This window comes from Arvicanthis niloticus, chromosome 22 (assembly GCF_011762505.2).
Source record: "Arvicanthis niloticus isolate mArvNil1 chromosome 22, mArvNil1.pat.X, whole genome shotgun sequence".
NCBI lineage: Eukaryota > Metazoa > Chordata > Mammalia > Rodentia > Muridae > Arvicanthis > Arvicanthis niloticus.
Window position 1 is genome coordinate 51,354,394 of NC_133429.1, and position 25,381 is coordinate 51,379,774.

Sequence of the window (25,381 nt, forward strand, 5' to 3'; positions counted from 1 at the left end):
AATAAACTGAGTAATATTCCATTGTATAAATGTAGTACATTTTTATCAAATTTATTCTGTTGGTAAGCATGGAAGTTTATTTCGGTTTATGGCAATAGTGATTATGATTAAGTAAGTGTCTATAGGATGAAGTGTCCTTTGGGTATATGCTCAAGATTGTCTTGAGATACATTTATTTTTAGCTTTCTGAGGCATCTCTACACTGATTTCCATAGTAGCTGTATAAATTTTCACGCCCACAATCAATGGAGGAGTATTTCCCTTACTCTATATCCTCACCAGCATAGTTGTCATTTGTTTTATTGATCTTGGGTATTCTGATGGGTGTAAGGTAAAATCTCCAAGTAGTTGTGGTTTGAAAATTTCTGTGTTTCTCATCCATTTGAGTTTCCACTTTAGAGAATCCTCTATTTATATCTGTACACCGTTTGTTTCTTTTTAATATTGTTTGTTTGTTTACTTATTTATTAAAAATAGATTCTTCTCTCATGCAATACATCCCAGACCACAGGTTCCCCTTTTCCACACCTCCAGGCTCCTCTCCATCTCCCCTTTCCCCCAGATCCACTCCGTCTCCATTTCTTTTAAGATAAGAGCAGGCCTGCCAAAGACAACAACCAAACACAACAAAACAAGACACAATAAAACAAGGCAAAAAGCCCTCATATTAAGAATGAACAAGGCAATCTAATAGAATGAAAAGAATCCCAAGAGCAGGCAAAAAAGCCAGAGACACACCTGCTCCCACTGTTAGGTGTCCCACAAAAATATTAAGCTAACAGCTAAAACATATATGCAGAGGACCTGGTGCAGACCTATGCAGGCCTCTTGGGGACTGGATAGCCCAGAAACATATGGTGGAACCAAACATAAAAAAAAAATCAAGGAAATTATTCCAAATGATATTCTGCTTTCCTTGTCCAGTTTTCATCAGAGAGGCTTCCTCTGGCAGCCAATAAATAGGAATGGTTGCAGAGACTCACAGCCACTTGTTTTGCAGAGAGACTCTAAACTGGAGGTCTGGATTGGTTCTTTTCCCTCAGAGCTGAGGGAACCCTGAGGAAAAAGAAGAGGAATGTTGGTAGGATTCTGAGGAGATGGAGGACACCAAGAGAACATGGTAAACTGAATCAACTGAGCAAGGCTCACAGAGACTACAGAAACTCTACACCATTTTCTTTTAATTGATTTATTTGTTTATTTTTATTTTGACAACCAGTTTTTTTTTTTTTTTTTTTTTTTTTTTTTTTTTTTTTTTTTTTTTTTTTTTTAGTTCTTTATATATTTATTTTGGGTATTAGGATATTGGCCTTCTATTGGATTTTTAGCTGGTAAAAGTATATTCCCTTTTGGTAGGATACTGCTTTGTCTGAATAGTGCCTTGCTCAGCCATAAACAGAGAAGCTTATTCCTGCAGCATATAAAAATGAATACAGAGACCCACACCCAGAGATTATGCAGAGTGAGAGATCTCAGAACATTCATCCCCAAAAGGGGTTGTCTCCATCAAATCTCTTTTGTCAGGGCTCAATAAGCCCTCTGGGAGAGGTAGAAAGAGTGTAAGAGCCAGAGGGGATGCAGGACACTAAGAAAACAATGTCTTCTAAATATAGCAGGAGCAACACACATGAACTCACAGGCAGTGATGGGGCATGCACAGGGTTTGCATGGCTCTACACCAGATGGGGTCTTAGAGCTGAAAAGAGAAGGGTATAAAAGTCCCTATCCCTAACCATGAAGCTGTCTCCAGCTGATATTCACAAATTCACAAATGAAGTCTTAGTTTTCTCCAAGAGAGGCTCACTTGGAAAACTTACTATTTTTAAGGGTAGGCCCCATGCTCAGCAGTAGATGGCTGACAGAAAATGAATTTTGTATTTTTGGAGGTTCTCTGTCCCATAATGTTGTGTTAGGGGTTTGTTTTTATTTCTTTCTCTCTTTTTCCATATATATATATATATATATATATATATATATATAATCATATATATACATATATATGTACATATACATATATATACATATATATACATATATACACATATGTATATATATATGGGAAAAACCATATATATATATAAAATCATATATATACATATATGTATATATACATGTATATGTACATATATATGTATATATACACACACACACACACACACACACACACATATATATATATATATATATATATATATATATATATATGTTTTTTCCCACAGTTCCATTTTATATATATTAGAGCTCCCAGTTTAGGGGTTTATGAGATTTCTGAATGTGTGAATGAGTGAGTCTCTGCATTTATGTTTCTTATGTCTTTTATATAATGTATTTTACAAATCCGTTATACTTTCCTATTGATTATTTCTATTCCAACTATAGACTGTGTCCTGTAACTAAACCACTAAATCAGAGCTTCAGAGAGGTTTGGATTATTTCAATTGCATTTTCTGAATTTGAGTATTCATAATGGCTTGAATTTCAAATATTCCTATGTAATAGAAGCAAACTCTGAAAATGAAAATAAAGTCAACATTTTTGACCCTTTCTCAACACAGACATAACCAATGATAGGAGTACTGGAATTTTCACTGATGCATTTAACTGCATGCTAACACAGCAGTGTCATTTATGACCTTCCTCTTAAAGAGGTGCTGGCAAGCTATTTCCTAGCATCTACTTCTCTTAAGGCTTCTGCTTCTATTGCAGACTTTTCAGATGGTATGTTTTTATATAATTTAGTATTGGAAGGTGGAGAGTAGACTTGTTCTTTGAATCCAGGGTGAGGAGCTAATATGACATTCATGGTGTTAAAGGAGTCAGTGGTAAGAAGAGACCTTAAAGGAGCTAAACAGGAAAGGGTTTTAAAGAACATGAGCCTTGAAAGTAGAAGGAAGACTGCTTATGAGAAGGAAGGAAAGTGGGATGGAGTTGGAGAGAAGTAGGAAGAATTTTAGAAAAAGAGAATAGTTACATGTGTGTATGAGAATATCATAATGAAGGCTATGGATGGCTTTATGAGGTGATTTTAAAAACTGATAAAAATCATGTGTCCCAGAAGTTGTGTTTTTCATAGTTTTATTTATACCTAGAAAAAGTAGGTGAAGAAATAAACAAAACAATACCACATTTTATGTTGTTCCATGATGCAAATTTTTCAATGAATTTAGATTAAACTGATTGTATTTGATAGTATATAAGAGATATATCATTAGTTTTGTCAAAAATGACTCAAGAAGACTTGTTAAAATATCAATTTACAAGTAGAAATCTATGCTAACTAAGATATAAACAAGCTACGTGTTGATTTTTTCATAACCGGTAACATTTCTTGTATTCAGGACCATGAAGAAAAAGTAGCATCCAAGAATGAAGTCAGGTTATTTTTTCCTCTAAAAAAACCTAATTATGTCAACTAATTGTTCATTATAACTCTACAAAATAAACATCTCAGTCCATTGTATGCTTCATGCTTCTCACCAAAGGGCTCTTCAATCTTTATTTCCTTCATTCACCGTGTCACAAGGTTCATCCTGAGCATGCTTCCTTCTAGAAGACCAATTTTCTCTTCAAATTTGCTCTGATTCCCTAATTATTTTCCATGACAACATTGATTACGTTATGTAGGACAGTGAGAGTCCTGAGGGGAATCCCGAGGCAGGCGGGTCCCACATACACTTAGCCATGGCGGTGGTCCCCAATGACAGGAGAAAGTCCTTGGGTTTCCAAAATAGCTTTATTGGCATGACAGATGATGGTTGAATCTGGATGTACACGTCTGTGAAACTCAGGGCAAACCTGACTTAAATAGGGTGGGAGAGGGGCGGGGAAGTGGCGGGGGTGTGGTGGGGTGGGAGAAAGAATGTTTAATTGGCTCCATCCTCTGGACTTCAAGTATCTCATTAGTTTGTAAATCTCTCTAGGGCCTGAGGCCTGTTACTCTGACTGATGGCCATAGACCTCTCTGTGGAAGGGGCTGTGGAGGGTTGAAGCTAAATGAAAAGAAACAGGGCCTGGGAGCAGAGCCAAACTCCATCTAATAAGGGTGTGGGGGGCGGTTTCCAGGCTTATGCTCAACCAAGCACCCAGCTGCTTCTCACAGCCCACTGCCCCACATTATAGATTAATTTTATGCTCTGTGCATGTCTCTATTTTTAGCAATGCAAAATATTAAACTGCAAATAAAATACCTAGCAATTAACAATGACAAAGAATTAATTCAGAACTTCTTGTAGCATTTACTTACACAATACATTTAGTAAATAAACCTATCATGAGAAGAGAGATTTCTAAGCAAAGATAGAATTATATATTATGGACTGAAGAAGCTCTTTGCTCCTAGTGATTCAAAAGTTCAATTCTGAAAGATAAACACAGAGCAATTTGAGCACTCAGTGTGATTTAAGTAGAAAAGGAGAGAAATGACATGGGCCATCAGAGATATACATTACATTAATTTTCATTTTTTTTGTAGTCATGTCCGAACAGCATGCTATTTATGCCTGTCTTTTCCCCACTTTTTGTTTTTTATTCTGTTTTCATGGTTATTTTATTTATTTACATTTCAAATGTTACCCCCTTCCCACTTAAGCTCCCTGTCTCTTCCCCCATGCCCCAACCACTCCTGCCTCAGCACTCTAGCATTCCCCTAAGGTCATCAAGCCTCCACAGGACTAAGGGGCTCTCCTCCCACTGTTGCCAGATAAGGTAATCCTCTGCTACATATACAGCTGGAGCCATGGGTCCATCCATGTTTACTTTTTGGTTGGTGGTGTAGTCTCTGGGAGCTTTTCTGGGGGGCAGGGGGGGTTCTGGTTGGTTGATATTGTTGTTCTTTCTATTGAGTTGCATGCATCTGCCTCTGCATTGGTTAGGCTCTGCCAGAACCTTTCAGAGGACAGCTTTACCAGCCTCCTGTCAGCAAGCAATTCTTGGCATCAACAACAACATCTGGGTTGGTGTCTGCATATGGGATGGATCCCTAGGTGGGGCAGATTCTGGATGGCCTTTCCTTCATTCTCTGCTCCACTCTTTGTTCCTGTATTTCTTTTTGATAGGAGGAATTCTGGATTAATATTTTTGAGATGGATGGATGGCCCCATCAACTGGGGCTGTGCCTAACCTCTGGATATGTTCTCTATACATTCTCTCTATCCTTTGTTGAATTCTTATTTCACTGTTTGAGAATAACACAATCTGTGAAGCACCTGCTTGAAAGTGTCCTTTACCTGCTGGTTCCTTAAGGTGTAAATGAAAGGGTTTAGCAAAGGGGCCACAGAGGTGTTGAGTACAGCTACACCTTTATTTAAAGCCACCCTCTCCTTGGCTGATGTTTTCATGTACATGAAGATACAACTCCCATAAGTAATGGAGACTACAACCATGTGTGAAGAGCAGGTGGAAAAGGCCTTTCTTCGTTGTTGAGCTGAAGGAAACTTTAGGATGGTTTTGATGATGAGTGTGTAGGAGAGAATCACTAAAATCAAGGTGATGATTAGTGTCATTATAGCTAAGACAAAAGCCATCCACTCTATGAAACGTGTATCTGTGCAAGACAGCTGCAGGACAGGAGAAGTGTCACACAGGAAGTGATCTACAGTTTTGGAAGCACAGAATTCCAGTTTGAGTCCTAACATCAAAGGGGGGAATATGGATAAAAACCCAGTCACCCAGCAGCTGATAACTAGTAGGTGGCACACTTTGTTATTCATGATGATGGGGTAGTGCAGTGGTCTACAGATGGCTACATAGCGGTCATAGGACATGGCAGCCAGGAGGTAGAACTCTGTGATAAGTAATAGAAAAAGGAAGAACAATTGAGCTACACAAGCATTGTAGGTAATTGTTTTGTCTCCAGTGAGAATGCTCATCAAGAATCGTGGAATGCAGGCAGTTGTGAATGCAATTTCCAAGAAGGAAAAATTCCGCAGAAAGAAGTACATTGGAGTCTTGAGGCGGAGATCCAGCAGAGTGAGGAAGATAATTACTAAGTTCCCCATCAGGCTCAAGATGTAATTGAAAAACATAAACAGGAAAATCAAAATTTGTAGCTGAGGGTCATCTGTCAGTCCAAGCAAAATGAACACAATCTCTATTGACTGGTTTTTCATGCTTTTTTTTTCTTTCTTGTTCTATCAAGTCTATGAAAGAAAACAACAATAACAACATTATCAGCAACAGCATCACAAGCACAAAGTCAAAACCTAAATTAAAAGTTGTTCATTTTTCATCCTAGAAAATTCTACTTTTATAAGTTTAAAGAGTAAACAAATATTTTAAAATATCATTTTAGACTTTTTCCCGTGTGCAAGCCCTCTGTCTTTTCAGCATCTATCTTTGCCTGTACTAATTTACAGAAGGTATCTCAGTCATTTGAAATATAGCTCCTCATCTGTGCCCATCTTTTCCACACTTTATCCCAGTGGATTGTCCAGGTGTGTGATATTTCAGAATTTCAAAATTTTGATATTTAATTTCAAAATTTCAAAATGAAGTGTCATAAGGATGATAAAATGTTTGTAGGGGATTTTTGGATTCTCAATGACCATGAAACTAATGATGTAAATGTACACATTTAAGAAAATTCTAAGAAGGTTAAACTTCAAAAAACTAAAATAAACTTAATATTGTAAAATGTATTCTAACATAGCTAAACAAAAGCTTTAAACTGAGTTATCAGTTAAACTTGCTGCTATAAAAACTCTTTCTTTACTATGTTTTTCCATGACTGTCCACTATTTCAAGATGTGTGTGAGACTGGAAGAATAGATCTTTATGAAAAAACATAATAACCTAAAAATTGAAAATAGTGGTTCAAGTACATATTCAAAGTTTATTCATCTTTTATACAGAGTTACATGAGACAAATGTCTTATATTTCTAGAACATTTAATTCCATATTATTTTCTAATATATTATACCATGTTTACAGTCTTACATGTCAAAAGTAAAATGTGAGTGTAAATAATTAGAATATTCTCAAAGCTTCTGAGTTATGTTCTGTATAGTATAAAGGGATTAAGATGGCATATACATTCCCAATTAAACTTTTAAATTGTTAAGGAGAATAAAAATGACACATGAATAACAATATATACATGTCTTTAATAAACACATCTACTGAATTGGTATATTGAGTTTATTTCATTCAGTCAAATGAGGCTTAAACTAACTCATGTTTAGTGATTTTGTTTTATGGCTAATGACACTATTCTCAGATACTTGACAAACATAGGTAAGATCAAGTGTTTTTCCTATGAGGATTTCAAATTATTCATCTCTGGTGAATAGACAGATACCATTTTTTTTCAATATAATTTTATTTGGAAAAGTTTGATGAAAGTTTGAAGAACAACTCAGCCCCATTTTCACATTTTTTGTGGTTTAAAAGTAAATGTAGCATATTGGTGTGAAATATAAAGGAAATTGTTGTAGAAATAGAGACATATTATCTATCTTAACACTTGTGAAGAAAATCAGGAATAAAGAGAATGGTAGAGTGTTAGAAAAGCCTAAAATGTTACTTTTTAAATTAATGTGAACTAGGTCAAGAAAAGTAATATTATGGAAGATAATTTCTTAATGTAAGTGTACAATATGAATGACCCTTTTAAAACAGCATGGCTATGTTACTAATGGACATTCTGCTTACTTCCTAGTGTAGAAAGGCAACAGCATATCCCAAGAAAGCATGATCGGAAAGAAAAAATGCATAAAAAGCCCATAGCAGCTTTTAAGCACAACACATGGTAGGAATGAAATGAACACACATTTTTATATAGTATTTATACTATCATTAGAATATTGAAACATACCCAAAATTTTTTGTTTACTGAGAAATATATATATATATATATATATATATATATATATATACACACACACAAGCACACACACACACACACACACACACACACACACACATCACCATTTCACCAACTTTATATTCCTAAGGTTAAATAAGCAGGAGGGAGGTTTGGATAGGGTTAATAGGGAGGGAAAATGGGGAAAGGGAAAGACACCTGAGATGTAAATAAATAAAATATCCAATAAAAAAACTATTCTGAGTTAAATTTTCTTCAGGGGACAAATGTAGAAAGGTTATTTTCAAAAATCCTAGTTTTAAAATTACTCTATTTTATATACAATTTTATGGATGATTCTACTCAAATTTTAATTTTAATTCAGTTTGTAAAACATTTCTACTATGAAGAATCAGTGATGTCTCTAGGGAAAGTTTCCTAGTAGGTACTTTTTAAATCATCATAATAAAATGACTTAAAAATGTTAACTAGAAAATGTTTTTTTTTAAGTATATAATGTGTTTTGCATTGAGGATGATAAATAGAATAATTTGCATCCTGTGAAGCATAAATTATTCATTTGAAAATACTACAAATATTAAATAAACATATAAAAAGAAAGGATAATTGAAAATAAATGTCCAAGCTGGAGAGATGGTTCAGTGGTTAAGAGAACTGACTGCACTTCCAGAGGTCCTGAGTTCAAATTCCAGCAACCACATGGTGGCTCACAACCATCTGTAATGAGGTCTGATGCCCTCTTCTGGTGTGTCTGAAGACAGCTTCAGTGTACTCATATATAATAAATAAATAAATCTTTAGAAAAAGAAAAGAGAAGAAAAGAAAGAAAAGAAAAGAAAAGAAAAGAAAAGAAAAGAAATGTCCTTGTCTCTGTCATCTACAGGAATTTACAGAGGAAGGTATCTGAGCATTTGGATGCCTTAATAATTGAAGAGTTGAGTCAGAGCACTCTAGGCAGATGAAGCAGCCTTAGATAAAGAAACTTTATGTGGCAAACCAGCTTAGGCTTGATAAAAATATTCAGCATCCTCACATTTATTAATTTCTAATATAACAATATGATTAATGATATACTTAGTATGGAATTTCCTCATTTGAAAACAGTGCTTTGTTCTGCTTAAGCAATTATATATAACATACATCCTCACAATATATACTGAGAGGGATATCATACAAAACACACTAAGAGATAATGTGATTACAGTCATAGAGAAACAGACATATATGTGGTTGAAGTGCATGCTTAGGTTATACATATCTTCACAATAACTATGTGACTCCTCCCTACTCTCCCACAATATTCATTTCTTTTCATGTTACTTATTTTCTTTGGAATCTGACTTATTGTTTTATATGATGAACTCCACTTCTATCTACTTTTCTGAAATTAACCTGATTTTGTTCTTTAGGGGCCTGAAAATTACTTATAATAACTAAATAATTGCAATTAGTTTTATTGGATACTATGTTATATAAAATAAAAATATTATTTACTGTTGCATCATTACTACATCTTACTTGTAATAGTTAACACTTACCTCTCAATAAAAACGTAAATGTTTGCCTTTCACTGGATTAACAGTTTTTCTTAGCTGTATGTGTAGATTCCTGGTAAATGTGCACCTCCATCTTTCAGCCAGCATCCTGGTAAATAACGAATATGAATGGATCATCTCTATTCACCTCATTTTAATCTAAAATGCATTGTTATATTTCATGTTATCTTAGAGATAACAGTTTTGACTAATTCATTGCTTGTTAGGAAGGTACATGAAATTATCATTTCCAGCACTTATTATATACAACCCACTTGTCTATTGTAAATCTGGCTAAGTGTGACACACAGCACACTATAAACATTCACTGCCTCTGATGTGGTGGAGGATCTGTGCTTCTGTGTCTTATTGTAAACCACCTAAGGACAATGAATTCTCAGGGTAACTGCAAACCAAGACCATCATTTATTTCCTCAGGGATTGCCAAATTTAGATACAGAATTATTTTCTATAGAAATAAAAATGTGTGCACAAACTTTTTCTTTTAAAGCTATGATTCTAGATAGCCACAGAATGCTGTTTTATTTATATCACATGTCCATCTTTTGAAATTATAGTTATGCAGTTCTGGTTTAAAAATCAGAAAAATATAGAATATTTCAAGTGACTATAAAGAATATTTCAAGTGACTATAAAAATGATAATTTAAAATAGGAAAAGATAATTCATTGTAACCCAACTCATTCTAATCTAAGTGTGTTATTCTATAAACATCCTGTTTCATCTGGTTTATTTGTTTAGCAATATATTCTGTGTAACACACCACATACAAGTGCATAGAGGGATTTCAACATTGAATACAGCTGGATCCTTTGTACGGATGTACTATTTCTCTCTTAGAGATAAGTATATGGATTTTATTCTGATTTCAACAATTAGAACTATACAGCTATCTCTAAAGTCATGTACACATATTTTATAAAATATACTTTAAAAACTTATATTGTATAAACAGTACTCATAGGATTATAAAATGAAAAATAAGAGGACATGAGTTTGAGAGACATTTGGTTTGAGGGATATTTAGAAGGAACTGACTGCATAGAGAATATGCTCAAAATACATTTTATACTTATATTCATAGAGAATATACGAACTATATTTTAAAATCCCCTAGGTTTTAACAACATTCTATAGCATTAGGATGAATTGAATTTTCTAAATCAAATGTAAAACATAAGCTATTGTAAACAAAATTTCTCTGTGAGATTCAAGCAATTCCTAATAGCTCCTGTTTCTCAACAAGAGAGTGGGACTTTTCTTGTGTTGTTTATCTATTCAAAGTGTATTCATAGGGGTTGAAGGGATGCCTCAGTAGCTAATAATAGTTAAGACGATGTACAAATAGGTCCTTCTCTTAAAGAGGATCTGAATTGTGTTCCTAAAACACACTTTGCAGGGCTCACAACTCCCTGTAACTAGAGACCCTCAGGATTGGCACTTCTCCTGGCCTCTATAGGTTCTACATTTGCATGAACAATACCACATAGAGAAACAGACATATATGTAGTTGAAGATCATGCTTAGGTTATACATATCTTCACAATAACTATGTGACTCCTCCCTACTCTCCCACAATATTCATTTCTTTTCATGTGACTTATTTTCTTTGGAATATGACTTACTGTTTTATATGATGAACTCCATTTCTATCTACTTTTCTGAAATTAACCTGATTTTGTTCTTTAAGGGCCTGAATATTACTTATGTTTATCCACTACAATTTCTCAAAATATATCCCCGTTCAGAGTCTTTTAGGGTGACTCCATGGCATAGATATTGTAAAAAGTGCTGAAAAAAAAAAAAAACAAAACAAAACAAAACAAAACAAAAAAAAACAAAAAAAAAAGAAACAAAAAAAGTGGCTATTCACTCATATCTTGTACAGTGAGTGACACCCATACTTTGGAGTGATTTATCTGGTAAATATTACATCTATATTTTTTATAATGCTTATTTACATAATGAGTGTACTAATTTACATTCTTACCAGCAATATATCAGGGGTTTTTTTTCACCTTGCATCTTTACCAGAATTCATTATTTTTAAACATAAGATTTTGTTTCACATTGATATAACAAGTATATACTTGACCAAGGGAAAAAAGAAAAGAAGAACACATTAACACATGGAACATCTGAAACAGCAGGAGGAAAAAGTAGGAAAAACATTGCAAAATACTGGCATAGTTAAGGATCTTCTGAAAGCATTACTTAGGAAACAAGGCAAAAAGATCACAGATCGAATCTTAAAAAATTAAAACCATGTATACAATGGTAGAAATTGCTATATGAATGAAAAAGAAGTCCACAGAATGTTACAGTCTTTGTCAACTATAGTGTGACTTATCTACCACACTCCTTATATACCCAAAGGGCTACTACCACAGAGACCCTTGTAATCAATATTCATTATTGCTCAATGCATAATAGAAAGGAATTGGCATCATCCTAGTTGTTTGTCAACTGCAGAATGGATAATGGAATTGTGAAAGATATACACAATGAAATTTTATTCAGGAGTAAAAAGAAAAAGAAAAAACCCAGAATTACGAAATTTGCAGAGATGGATGAATGAAGAGGCAAAAAAGAACTACTTAAGTGAGATAAGGCAGCCTCAGAAAAGTCAAATGTCACTTTTTTCTCTCATATGTGGATTCTACCTTCAAAAGTTTAAATTTTTCTGTTCAGGTTGAAGTTAATGTCTATACATTTTAGAGAGTCAGAAAAGAAACAAGGGGGTGGGGAAAGAGGGCAAGATATGGAAGGTTGGAGGACATCATGAATTTTGCAGGCAAATGGATGGAATTAGGCAAAAATATCATCCTGAGTAAGGCAATTCAGACCCAAGAGGATATGCATGGTATGTACTCACTGATAAGTCGATATTAGCCAAAAGCTGCAGAATACCCCTGATACAATTCATAGATGATGTGAAGCTTAACAAGAAGGAAGGCCCAAGTGAGGCTGCTTCAATCCTACTTAGGGTTGGGGTAACAAAATAATCACAAGAGGCAGAGGGAGGGAGGAACCTGGGTTGGAGAGGGAAGGGGGATGGGAAAAGAGGCGCAGAATCAGGTATGGATGGAGACAGGAGAAAAGCCCAGAGAGCCAGGAAAATTAATGGAAATATGCAGCTGTGGGGAGTAGGGTCAGAGGATACATCTCAAAAATCTCAGAACTGGAATATGAGAGGTTCTCAGGACTCAATAGGAGGTGACCTAAGTCAAACTGCCCAACAAGTGGGGAGATGGAACCTGAAGAGACCACCTGCAGTAGACAAACACGGCTTCCAATTGAGGCATGGGGTCACCCACACATCTTCAAAATTTTTGACCCAGAATTGGTCCTGTCTAAAGGAATGAAGGGACAAAAATGGAGTAGAGACTGAAGGCAAGGCCATCTGGTGAGTGGCCCAACTTGGAATACATGCCATGCCCGGAGACTAAACTGTAACACTATTACTGATACCATATTGTGCTTGCAGACAGGAGCCTAGCCTGGCTGTCCTTTAAGAGGCTCTATCAGCAGCTGAGACAGATGCAGATACTCAAAACCAACTATTGGACTGAGGTCGAGGACCCCTATGAAAAAGTTAGGGGAAGGATGGGAGAGCTGAAGGGGATTGTGACCCCATAGGAAGAACAACAGTAACAACTAGCCAGTACCCCTCAGAGCTCCCAGAGACTAAGCCACCAACCAAAGAGCATACAAAGGCTGATCTGAGGCTCCTGGAACATAAGTAGCAGAAGACTGCCTTGTCTGGCCTCAGTGGGAGAGAATGTTCCCTATCATGTTGAAGCTTCATGCCCCAAGGAAGGAAGATGCTTTTGGGGTTGAGGTGGTGGTGGGTGGGAAGGTAAGGGAGCACCCTCTCAGAGGCAGAGAAGGGGGGATGGGGTAAAGAACCTGGGAAAGGGGGAATGGGAAGAAGGGCAACATTTGTAATGCAAATAAATAAAAAATTTAAGAGACAGCCTGGGGGATGGGAAGAGAGAGAGAAAGAGAGAGAGAGAGTGAGACTGAGACTGGACACTGAAAGACAGAGACAGAGAGGAAGGAAGGAAGAAAGGAAGGAAGGAAGGAAAGAAGTATAGAGGAGAAAAAACAGTAGGAGATGTTGATCTAAACTCAGGACATTTGAAAATCCACATAGAAATCAAGTACTGTATAAGGTAGTATTTGAATTAGAGCATACTGCTGGCATAGATAATACTGATCCCTGAATCATGTGTTACTAAAGAGCAATATCAGTGTCAAAGTGTGAAAGCCCTCTAGGAGTTGGTGAGAGACCCTCCTATGTGCTCTCTGCCCCCAAACAAAACTGACTATTGCCATTCTCTCAATTTCCCACCATAGATAAACAATGAGACTGTATTGTTCAAAATATACCATGCTTTAGCTGTGATACATACAGATATTAAAAATAGATCAAGGTAGAAGCCAAAGCCTGGATGGCTAGATTTCATATTGGAAAAAACTACTGTCAGGTTGTTGAGACTGTCACTTATTTTTGAAACAATGATAAGAACTGTCATGAAGGATAACAAAAAGACACTGCAAAATGATCTTGAATCTAATTTATAAGAGGTAAAAAAAAAATGAAAAAATGAATCTAGTTCTTTTTTTGTTGTTGTTGTTTTTTTTTTGTTGTTGTTGTTTTTGTTTTGTTTTGTTTTGTTTTGTTTTTCGAAACAGGGTTTCTCTGTATAGTCCTGGCTGCCCTGGAACTCACACTGTCACTCTTTAGACCTGGCTGTCCTCGAACTCAGAAATCCACCTGCCACTACCTCCTGAGTGCTGGGATTAAAGGCATGCACCACCACTGCCTGGCGTGAATCTACTTTTTATCTGTTACACTTAGATTGAACACTATCCCTTGTTAGTCTGTCTCTTATTTACCATTTGTTATTTTTTTTTAAAGTTTTTTCTTTTATTGGATATTTTATTTATTTACTTTTCAAATATTATCCTCTCCCCATGTCTCCTCTCTGGAAATCTCCTATGCCATCCCCCTCCCCCTGCCTCTATGAGGGTGCTCCCCCAACTACCCAGCCACTTTCCCCTTCCCTCCCTGGCATTCCCCTACATTGAATCTCCACAGCACCAAGGGCCGCTCCTTCCACTGATGTTCAACAAGGCCATCCTTTGCCACATCCACACCGGAGCCATGGGTCCTTCCATGTGTACCCTTTGGTTGGTGGTTCAGTCCCATTTGTTTATGACACTTTTGTTAAGAGTCTTATAGCTGTAGCTATGTGTATGTATATATATATATATATATATATATATATATATATGTATTTATATATAATGTATATGTATAATGTACATATATATATTCTATTAGTCATTTGCTGGTTTCTATGTCAATACGATTTATTAATTTTTGTCACAATGAGTTTGAAGTAGAAATATAAATTCTCTATTGAGAAATCTCAACATTGTTCTTTATTTTGTCAGGATTTATTTGGTATGTTGAATCTGTGGTGATTTTATATGAATTTTGGTATTATTTTTCTGCTGATATGAAGAATTTCAGGGTTGTTTTGATTGTGATTGTAAAGAATCTGTGGATTGCTTCAGAAAATATGGCCACTATCTCAGTATAATTTGTTCAAGTTAGTGAACATGGGATTGTTTTGTTTCAGTATTTTATACTACTTTTCTTCAGTGTTTATTTTTATTATGTGTCTTATGTTCTTAGTAATTTTTGTAGGTAGTTTGTTTAAAAAAATGATTAAAAATGCAATTGTTTACATGATTTGTATTGATCATATTGTTCTATCTGAAAAACTGCATATTTTTGTAGATTGACATCTTCTATTTTCCTAGATTTGATCATCATCTAAAAATATTCTGATGGAGTAATTAGAGTTTTCTAAGTATAGAATACAATCATGTGTAATTAGGGGTAATCTTGATGCTTTTTCTATTTGTACCCATTCAGTTTCTCTTGACTTAGTGCTATAATAATTCACTCACAATGATGAACAAGAATGAGGATGATAAATACAAGTGTCTTGTTCCTAGTATCAGAGGAGTATTCTCAGCATTAGTCTATTTAGTGTAATGTTCACTGTGGGTCTGTCATTTGCATTTTTGTAACCTTCTCTTCTTAGATATTTTTCAGAACTGTTATCATAAGGGATTTAAAATTTTGTCAAAGGGGTTCTTCTTCATTTACTGAGACAACCAAGTGATTTTTGTCTTTGATTTAATTCATGTGTTATTTTATGTATCTAAAACCCCCCTTTACTCTGTAGAACAAAACAAATACTAAATACATTTGATCTTTTAATTGTTGTACTAAATGCATTTTTTTCAGAATTTTATTAAGTGTGTTTTACTTTATCTTCACCAGAAGAATTGATCTATGGTTCATTGTGTCTTTATCTATTAGCATATTTGTGACTCTATAGATCAGATCTTGCAAAAATAGGAATCAGTTTTGCATGGAGAAACATGAGGCAAGAAGATAACTATAACTTTGAGAAGTCCTTGAGATCAAATAGGGAATTCAAGACCAGCTTAGATTATACAGCACAATACTCCCCCGCCCCCCAAAAAAAAGGCCATCAAGAAAACATCTAGAGGATGTTTGCTGGAATATATACAAAATATCCTCTGGTTTACTCCCTGGGAGCTCTGGGTGGTCCAGTGAGTTGATACTGTTGTTCTTCCTATAGAGGCAAAGGTGATGGGGGATGGGATGGAGAGTTGTGGAGGGAAAACCAGGAAGGAGGAGACAACATTTGAAATGTAAATAAATAAAATAACTAACAAAAAATTAAAAATATCCCATTTTGGCCTTTTCTGGTTCTCCACCTTGGATTAATAATGTTAATAACTCTTGTCTTTATTTCTCCTTCATGTAACTTTTGGGCCACTAGTCAAAGACTTTCCTTTCCTCTCTACATTTCTGATATGAATAGAACCACTGATGCACTTTTGGGGGTTCTTTTAGTTGGGGCTACTGGAGAAATACTTTTAACTTAGATACCCCCACATTGAAATAGAAGAGGTTAGATTAATCACTGACCCCAATTCCATAATGGCAGTTAGTGTTAACCGCTTTGAGGTGAGGTGGTTCTGGTGACAAGAACAGGAGCTAAACATTGGCTCAGGAGTTTAGGGTAAAGATTGCAAAGAAAAATAATCACAAATATACCCACAAATATACTTTGGACTCTTGGTAGCCTTCTTCTTCCCAGAAACCAGAGATGCCAGAAGTGTTTGGGAATTCTGATCCCTGATCTATCTCCTAAATAATTTTAGGGTTACGGTTTAATATGGGAAGATGTTAGAGTAGCAATAAAAGTGAATCTATTAAGAGAAAATTTCTTGCCATAAGAACAGAATATCTGCCTGGCGGTGGTGGTGCACACCTTTAATCCCAGCACTTGGGAGGCAGAGGCAGGCAGATTTCTGAGTTCGAGGCCAGCCTGGTCTACAGAGTGAGTTCCAGGACAGCCAGGGCTATATAGAGAAACCCTGTCTTGAAAAACAACAACAAGAGAGAGAGAGAGACAGAGAGAGAGACAGAGAGAGAGAGAGAGAGAGAGAGAGAGAGAGAGAGAACAGAATTTCTGTCAGTGGGGGAGACCTAGTGTTCTAGCTGAGGAAGTCATCTAGCAATGGACCACCCTTCAGGAATGTTCTGAGCCCCTCTGTGTCCCCTTCGCCTGCGAAAAAGGACATGTGAGGCAATGTTCGGGTGGTTACTACAACGAGGCTTTACTTCTTGTATAAGCAGAAGCGGAAAGATGGAAAGACCGGAAAAGCCACTGCTTAAATACACCCTAGAGTCACGTGTTCACTTCTGATTGGCTGTTCACTCATTACCCATAATACGCCCTGGGTTGGGCAGTGACTTTGGCGTGCTTTTTGCCTTTTGCACCTGCGCAGTCAGTTGTTTACTAGTGGGAGGACAGGATGCCCGTGCCATCTTGGAATGGCGAATGTATCACCGCTAACCGCGGCTTCCTACACAGGAAGAAAGGACCAATTCTAGAAAGTTGGGCTCAATTTAAGTCACTCTTAAAAGATAAATGGAATAATTACTTCTCTAATGAGATACTTTATTTTTATTATTTTTCTCTTCAGAATTTCAACACCTAGCTCAGTCCCTGCAAGCAAAGAGGCTATGAAGTTTGGCAGGACAAGCACACCTTTCTGAAAACTGACTCTAAAGTTTATAAGCTTTCTCTCTCTATCTCTGTCTCTTTCAATGTGTTTCTCTGTCTCTCTGTCTCTCTCTCACTTTCTCCTCTCTCTCTCTCTCTCTCTCTCTCTCTCTCTCTCTCTCCTATCTCTTTTTGACTCTGGCCATAATGTAAGAATGTTTTCTCTAATACTCTGGGCTTCCTTGCTTTTTCTCTAAAACTCTCTCTCCAACTCTGCGGCTATGTTGTATTATGTGTCAGATCTCCAGACTGGTAATTCAAACGCCATATTTTTTTTCTGTTTTTATTTTTATTTTTTGTTTGGATGGTGGTTTTTGTTTCTTCCTTTTTATTTTCATCCATTCCCCTCTGGGTAGATGTTAAAGTTTTAGTTTTTCTGCCCTGGAGGTAAAAACTTTTAAATTTTAATAAAATTGTTCTTGGGGTTAAAAATGGTAATTAGGAACCAACCCGTGAAACAAGAGAATAATATTGAAACAGCTTCAATATTGAATAGTTAATATCCTTCAAAATATTGGATAGTTAATATCCTTCAAAACCTCTTTTAAATTATTTCCACCTGTGAGAATATTGTATGTAAATAAAATTTGTGTAATCTAATGTATGCATACACATTTAGATTCTTCCTGTTAGTAAAAGGCTGTCCAAGAACTGTATCTCATACTTTGCAAAATAGACTTGTCTATAAGGAGACTACTATATTAGAGACTTTTAGTTAAAGAGCACAGAGCATTGTGACAGGGCAAGAGGTTCTCTTGTGTCATATCTCCAGACTGGTAATTTAAATGCCATATTTTCTTTGGTTTTGTTTTTTTCTGTTTTTATTTTTTAATAGAGGTTCTTCCATCTTGTATTCTTCCTAATGCCATTCAGATTAAACTAGAATTTGTTCTCCTTGATGGAGAATCCTATAGAAAATTACCCAAATCTATTCTAAGAACCCAAGGTCAAGATGCCCTAGCTAACTTACCTTAGTTTCTGTTTAACTGCTTGTTAGTGTAAACCTCTTGCAGCTAACTGATTATCTTAGATTCTTGTTTAGGACACATCCCTTCTAACCATCTAACTTCTGTCAAATTGCTTGCTAATGTCACCTGATCCAGCTGCAGAGCAAGATGCCAGGGTGTGGGTTCTGCCTTCAAAGATCCCCATACTCTAGATAATTGGTACTACATTTAGGACCCAAATACCTGAATGTAGTCCTTGCAGACGGAAGAAGGATTTTCAATTGGATACAAACTATGTTTGCATGGTTATCTCTGGTGGGCTTCCCATGACAGTATAAATTTTAGATTATTTCTTCTGTCTTTGAAAATCCAAAGTAAATTATTATGTGTAACAAAAAGTATACCAGACTGGAATAAAAGAACTGATATAAACATATAGTATTCAAGTTTGGAGAATATGTGTTTTGTTTTTAAGAAAAATGTCTGTCCAGTTATCTTCTCATGTAGATTCTGGGATGTTAAACATATACTTCGGTTTTTACCACGTGTCTGCAATAGTCAGTCTAAAAAAATAATGTATAAGTGCATGTTATGATGAATAGTGGTGAGGATTGACTGGTGTCTGATAAGAGTGAACAGACATATAGACAAGACAGATCTGATAATGAACATGGGGCATGTTGATGTTTTCATGTTTCATTGGTTTCTTTATTTCAGAAAGTCAAAGTCTTCAAAATTAAAAGTGTGGAATATGTCACAAGAATATGTACTAATGGTGAATATATATAATATTATTCTTTCTAAATATAGACTTTTAAATATTTTCCTGAGACAATAATAAAAAAAGAAAAATTGAAAATGTTGTAGATGACCTATAAAGGTGAAAGAATGAATATATATAGAAAACTACTATCAGTTAATACTAAAAAAAAAACCAGAAATAAAGAATAAGAATAAAAGGAGGATGAAAAAAGAGTTCATTTCCAGAAATTCAATATATTTGAGTAAAATATAGCAAAAAAAAGCATTCCTAGAGGTTTATAGACTAAAACCAATTATTACTAAAATTTCACAAATAATATATTAAGCATATATTTGCTAGAAAATCATAGATATATGATGTTTCCATGGGGAATTCGTAGTGGGATATTTTGATATGCATACATTTCATAGCATTAAATTTAAAAAAGAAGTGATTCCAGCAACACATAGGAGAAAACATGAATACAGATACCATCACTAAAAATATAAACACTTTGAAGAAGATTTAAAGTTAAGTAAGAGAAACTTTAGGAACTACTATAATACGAAAGTTAAGTATACATATGTCAAAACAGTAGCTGTTATAGCCTATAACTTTCATTCATCTTACTAGTACACCAGTCAATCCAAACTTATTACTTTGAAGTAGCTGAGGTACATTTTTTAATGATGTCCTTTAGGGCTTCTTTGACTTGCTTATTTCTTAGGGTGTATATAAAAGGGTTTAGTACAGGTGCAAGTGCAAGAGTGAGTATGGCAATCCCCTTATTTAAAGATATTCTCTCCTCAGCAGAAATTTTGATGTACATAAAAATGCAGCTGCTGTAAGAGATGGAGACAACAACCATGTGCGAGGAACAAGTGGAGAAGGCCTTTTTCTTCTGCTGGGCGGAGGGGAACCTCAGAATTGTACTTATGATTTTCCCATAAGAGAACATCACTAGTGCCAAGGTAATCAGGAGAATAATGATGGCAAAAATGAAATTGACCAGTTGCATGAACGTTGTGTCATTACAGGAAAGCTTCAAGATGGGGGAGTAATCACAAAAAAAGTGCTCAATAATAGTATCACAGAATTCCAAACCCAGACTCACAATGACTCCAGGGCAGATGGCAAGCAAAGCAATTAAACAGCAGCTGCCAAACAGCAATGTACAGACTCTGTTGTTCATGATGGTTGTATAATGAAGGGGTTTACAAATGGCCACATAGCGGTCATAGGACATGACAGCCAGCAAGAAAAACTGTGCTATTCCAAAGATAAAGGCAGCAAATAACTGTGTGAAGCAAGCTTCCACTGAAATAGTTTTATCCATGGTTACTATGCTGACCAGGAACCTAGGGATGCAGGTAGATGTCAGAGAGATTTCTAAGAAGGAAAACTTCTGAAGGAAGAAATACATGGGAGTTTTGAGGTGGGAATCCAGCAGGGTGAGGAGGATAATGGTAAGATTTCCAGTAATGCTAAGCACATATGTTATAAGTAGAAAAAGGAAGATTACAATTTGCCACTTTGGGTCTTCTGTCAATCCCAGAAGAATAAAGGTTGTCACCAATGTGTGATTTCTCATGTCTATATGACTTCTAGATTTTTGCAGCCTTGCAAAAATTAATGATTGACAGGTTCTTTTTGTAAAGACTTGAAGGTGATATGAAGAATCCTGCAATGCAATGAAAATGCAGAAGCTTTTGTTTCTTTCTAAGTTTCCACATTTACTCATGGGTCAGAAGAACTACAACCATAATAGCATTATCTAAACCCATGTCCCAGATACTCATTTCCAATTATTTTCAGATTTTTTTTTATACTTAGAATATTTTTTTTATCATTTTTTGTGATAAATATTTGCATGTTTCTCATTTTCTACCCACACTTTTGAAAATAAAACTCCCACTTCTACAGATACCCAAGAAATACTTTAGGTTAGTACATATTTTCTTTAAATAACCTTCTTTGTTTCCATAAACTAAGTATTTTCTGTATATTATTATTTTTAATATATTTTGACTATATGTTCTACTCCTACAACTCTTTCTGATCCTCTCCACTTTCTTACACACCCAACTTTATGAGCTCTCCCTTTCCCTATTCCACCCTCCCTTTCCCTTCCCCTTCTCCCCACTCAAAAAACGCCTCCACAGAAACGCAAAAATAAAAACAAAAACAAACAAGGCAAAAAAATACCAAAACAAAACAAAATTGAAACAAAAAGCTATCAGAAAAGCCACAAAGTTTGCTGTGTGTTAGCATGGGGACTGCCCTGGAGTGTGGTCAATATGTCCAGTAAGACTCCATTATAGAAAACTGGTTTTCCTTTCCTCTTATATTTTTGGTTGTGAGCCTAGCCTTTAACGGCTGAGCCATCTCTCCAGCCCTGGTTTTCCTTTCCTTTCAGCGATGGCATATCAATTGCAAAGAGCTTCTTGGTTAGGAATGGAACCCCATGTTCACTCCTCTCTTAGAGCATTGTTTTCACCTCACCTGAACCAAAGCAAGTATTGTTCTTGCTGCCACAGTCTCTGAGTCTGTGCATCTATTCTGCTGTGTCTAGAAGACATTGTTTTCTTGGAAACATCCATCCCTTTTGGCTCTGCAATCTTTCCACATCATCTTCTGCATAGCTCCTTGAGCCTTGAGGGAGGGGTCTGAATTCTTCTTGAAATAGGGTTTCACTATGTTTCCTAGGCTGGTTAGGAACTCAATATGTGATCCAAGGTTGTCTTTTTATTTTTTTAAAGATATAATATCTTTAATTTTAGCTAATTAGATATAATATAAGATTAATATTATTTTATCCCTTATAAATAGAACAAGTAAAATATTAATATCATAAAAAAATTAAAAGTCTAATTATAAAAGTATTTGAGAAATGGAAAGTGAGAGAAATGTGTTATTTTGTGTACTTGTCAGTAAAATTGAAGATCAGCGTCATTCAGTATTTCTGAAGTCCACATGGATGTGGTCTTAGATAAACTTGGCATGTATTTGATCGTCATTACCTCACATTTTAGTTCAGGAGTGAGTTAGAGATACTGACATAGTCCAGGGTGATTTCAAACTGACAGAGTTGACTCTGCCTCCTGAGTGCTGGAATCTAAGGCAGGCACTACCACATCGAGAATGATTGCATATTTTAAGGGACTAAATCAATGAAAATGAAATTTGAAATAAATCATTTAAAATGATTATTTGTTAGTGGTATTTGTTAATTTTGGAGTTCTTTGTCATTACCAAATAAAACTAGTTTGGCAGGAAATAGCCTTACAAGTCTTATATTTAAACTTATTTAAATCAGCAAGTAAACATTTTACATTGAATTTAAAACATTTCTTCTTAATTATTTTCTATTTCAACATATGTAGCTTTCTTGGTGTAAGAAATAATTTACATTCAATACTACTCCAAGGTTAACTATTATATTTTCTAATTCTTAAATATAAATACTTTGTATACCAAATGAAAAACCCTTCCCCCCCCCCCGCAAGGGGACCCTCACCCAAGTCCGGACCTGCACGCTCCAAGGATACACGAGAGACCTTCTTGATGCAATTGCAGAGGAGGTTTAATGACGAGGGCCCTCAGGCCGGAACATATCTCACGCAGGAGATAGAGGTTCCGACCCAGAACCCAGGAAACTTGGGATATTTATGGGTAGGGGTTGTGGAGATTGGGAAAATTTGGCGCGCTTACATATGATTGGATATTTCAAACATCAGCAACTTGTAGAACTGGCTACGTGTGAGCTGGCAGGATGACTAGATACTTTTGACCATGAAACCTTGGACTTCTCAGAAAGTGGGAGAGAAAAGTAAACACCAGATGGCCCATTACTCACTTGGGCTTGTCTGGGCACGTCTTAGCATGCCTTTTCATTTGGGTCACCCTGTCCCTGCAGGGGCTTAATATTTTTATTATGACTATATTTAACAAATTGTTGGTGGTCTTTGCTGACCATGAATTTTTGTTATTGTTACAATGCTGCTTTCCAATTTTGTCCTCATACAATAAAGTTTGAATAAAAGGCACTGAAAGTTACTATGTGTAAAGCTTTTCTGATAAACAAGCATAGCCAGCTTTCAAATGCATATGTGCAAAGCTTAGCCACAAGTAACATGGATGCTATCAGATTTCTCCAATGCTAGATTTAGTTGGTATAATCTATGTTTAAGACAGAAATGCTCCTAATACAACCTAGTACACAACCTAGTACACAACATGAAAATACTGAAAATACTTACTCTCCTTGAGTTCCACAGAGGTTTTGTTTGCAGAAACATTATGGAACTTTATTTGTGTCTAAAAGTGTAGCATGAAAAATTCTTCCAAAATGGATATTTTTTTCCTAGCCCGTAGTTTTTGACTTGCTTCATCAGTTTCAATGGAGAACTTGTTCAGATTAAAAAAGAGTTCAGTTTAAAATAATCATATTTTCCTGTAATTAATCACAATACATGATGTGACATCTTTAAATTCATTGTTTTGTTTTTCCTACAAATTAAATAATTATTGTCTTCCCAAACAATAGTGTGTTCCTATTTTGTTGTAACTGAAGAACTGTAGTCACTACCTCACTCCATCTTCAATAAGCATGCCTCCATATCACTGGAGGTTGTCATGTTTAATAATGAATCATGTTTTTATTAAGACCTTGTATATAAGACCTTGGGGATTTTTGTGGAAAGTACACTAATTGACCATTTTCATCATTAACTCTAAAAGCAAAATAACAAAGCTAATAAAGAGTTCTAAAATCTTTAGGAAATCTTGTTATGCTGATGACACCTGGAATCCAAGACCTATAGTAAAATTTCAAGTTTCCAAAAAATAATTTAGATTTTCAAAACTTCTGAGCCTGTATGGGCTCTCTAATTATCTATTTTAAAATATCTGAAGAGGGAATAATTATTAAATCTGCATATGACAATACTACTATAACTTGACAAAAATGTACCTTTTGTGGGAGTCTACCTTATTTTATTCTTTTAGTTTCCAAACAAATTAAGAACACTAATATCTATATAGTAATAACAGGGCTAGAAAACATGGCTTACACAAATTTTCAGTAACTTACAGAATGTGAATAGATAAAGAAAATCTTTCAAGAAAACAATCTGAAATTTTGTAGACATGTAATCTAAATTACAGGGAAGATTTACCCTGAAGTTATATGTAAGAGCAAGTTGCAGAAAATCAAAAAAGACATTTTTTATTCTTTATTAATAAACTCATTAAAATGAGTTCAAATTGATGGAAGATTAAATTTGTTACAGATGATACCAAAGAGCTTTTCACAGATAGTGATGCCATCAATTGATTGGGAAACACTTTAGCACAGTAAGACATTTTCTTTCTGAGGATTAATTGCAATTTTGAAAATTTCTAAAATTTAATTTTATATAACAAGAAAATAATATTCACTTTTTAATGTAGTATATACTTTATTCATGGGCTTTGAAGCAGTATAGAAGTACCACATAATTGAAAGAACTGATGAGATAACAAATCTGTAATGACTGATGTGGCATAGAATAATTTTTAGATAAATAAGAATGCCAAACTGATGAAATCATATATGAAATACTGTTTGCTCTCTTCTGTATGGAACTAAGGGAAGTTCTGATGTGCATATAATTTAGTGTGGTAGAAAGTAGACCATAGAGCAGAAACAATGGTCAAACAGTATCTACAAAAGATTTTAGAATGTGCTTCAAGCTGTCAACTCAGCAACTGAGGAAATTGACTGACTAGCAAGTGAAGTCTACATTCCTTGGTCTGTTGAGTGAAAACAGGAAGTACATGTGGCAAAATTCTTATGATTTAATAAAAAAAATGGAATGGGTTTGGTTTGTTTGCTGTTTTAGGAAGGCCATTTTTTTATTTTTAATGCAAAATATTTATCATACATATTTTAAATTTTTATTAAATTTTATAATGCAATATATTTTAATCATATTTTCCCCTCCCCCAATATCTCTGAGAACCTCCTGATCTCTCCTGAACATAAAAGAATTTTATGTTCTTTATTTCTCTATTAAAAAATGAACAAAAATTAGGAACACGCAGGCACACATACAACATATTGTTTGTTTTATTTTGTCCAACTACTCCT

General features: G+C 35.2%; 2 protein-coding genes across 2 annotated transcripts; both read right to left on the bottom strand.

Annotated features, from left to right (window-relative positions):
* Positions 1-4,211: 4,211 nt before the first annotated feature.
* On the bottom strand, positions 4,212-9,705 carry LOC143436434 (olfactory receptor 6C6-like). Its single transcript, XM_076920802.1, has 2 exons — positions 9,359-9,705; positions 4,212-6,137 (listed from the first exon to the last, which is right to left on the bottom strand). Exon 2 carries the CDS (start codon positions 6,105-6,107, stop codon positions 5,166-5,168), a length of 942 nt encoding a protein of 313 aa, XP_076776917.1. The 5' UTR covers positions 6,108-6,137; positions 9,359-9,705; the 3' UTR covers positions 4,212-5,165.
* Positions 9,706-19,576: 9,871 nt separating this feature from the next.
* LOC143435748 (olfactory receptor 6C74-like) lies at positions 19,577-23,853 on the bottom strand. Its single transcript, XM_076919204.1, has 2 exons — positions 23,511-23,853; positions 19,577-20,932 (listed from the first exon to the last, which is right to left on the bottom strand). The coding sequence occupies exons 1-2, from the start codon at positions 23,547-23,549 to the stop codon at positions 19,907-19,909; spliced, it is 1,065 nt and encodes a 354-aa protein (XP_076775319.1). The 5' UTR covers positions 23,550-23,853; the 3' UTR covers positions 19,577-19,906.
* Positions 23,854-25,381: the final 1,528 nt, after the last annotated feature.

Bases quoted from the DNA above. Each gene is read 5' to 3' on its own strand.
- LOC143435748 (XM_076919204.1), bottom strand. From the start codon at position 23,549: ATGTTTCTGCAAACAAAACCTCTGTGGAACTCAAGGAGA. The intron at 20,933-23,510 runs GTAAGTATTTTC...ATTGCATTGCAG, and splicing joins CTCTGTGGAACTCAAGGAGA to GATTCTTCATATCACCTTCA.
- LOC143436434 (XM_076920802.1), bottom strand. From the start codon at position 6,107: ATGAAAAACCAGTCAATAGAGATTGTGTTCATTTTGCTTGGACTGACA.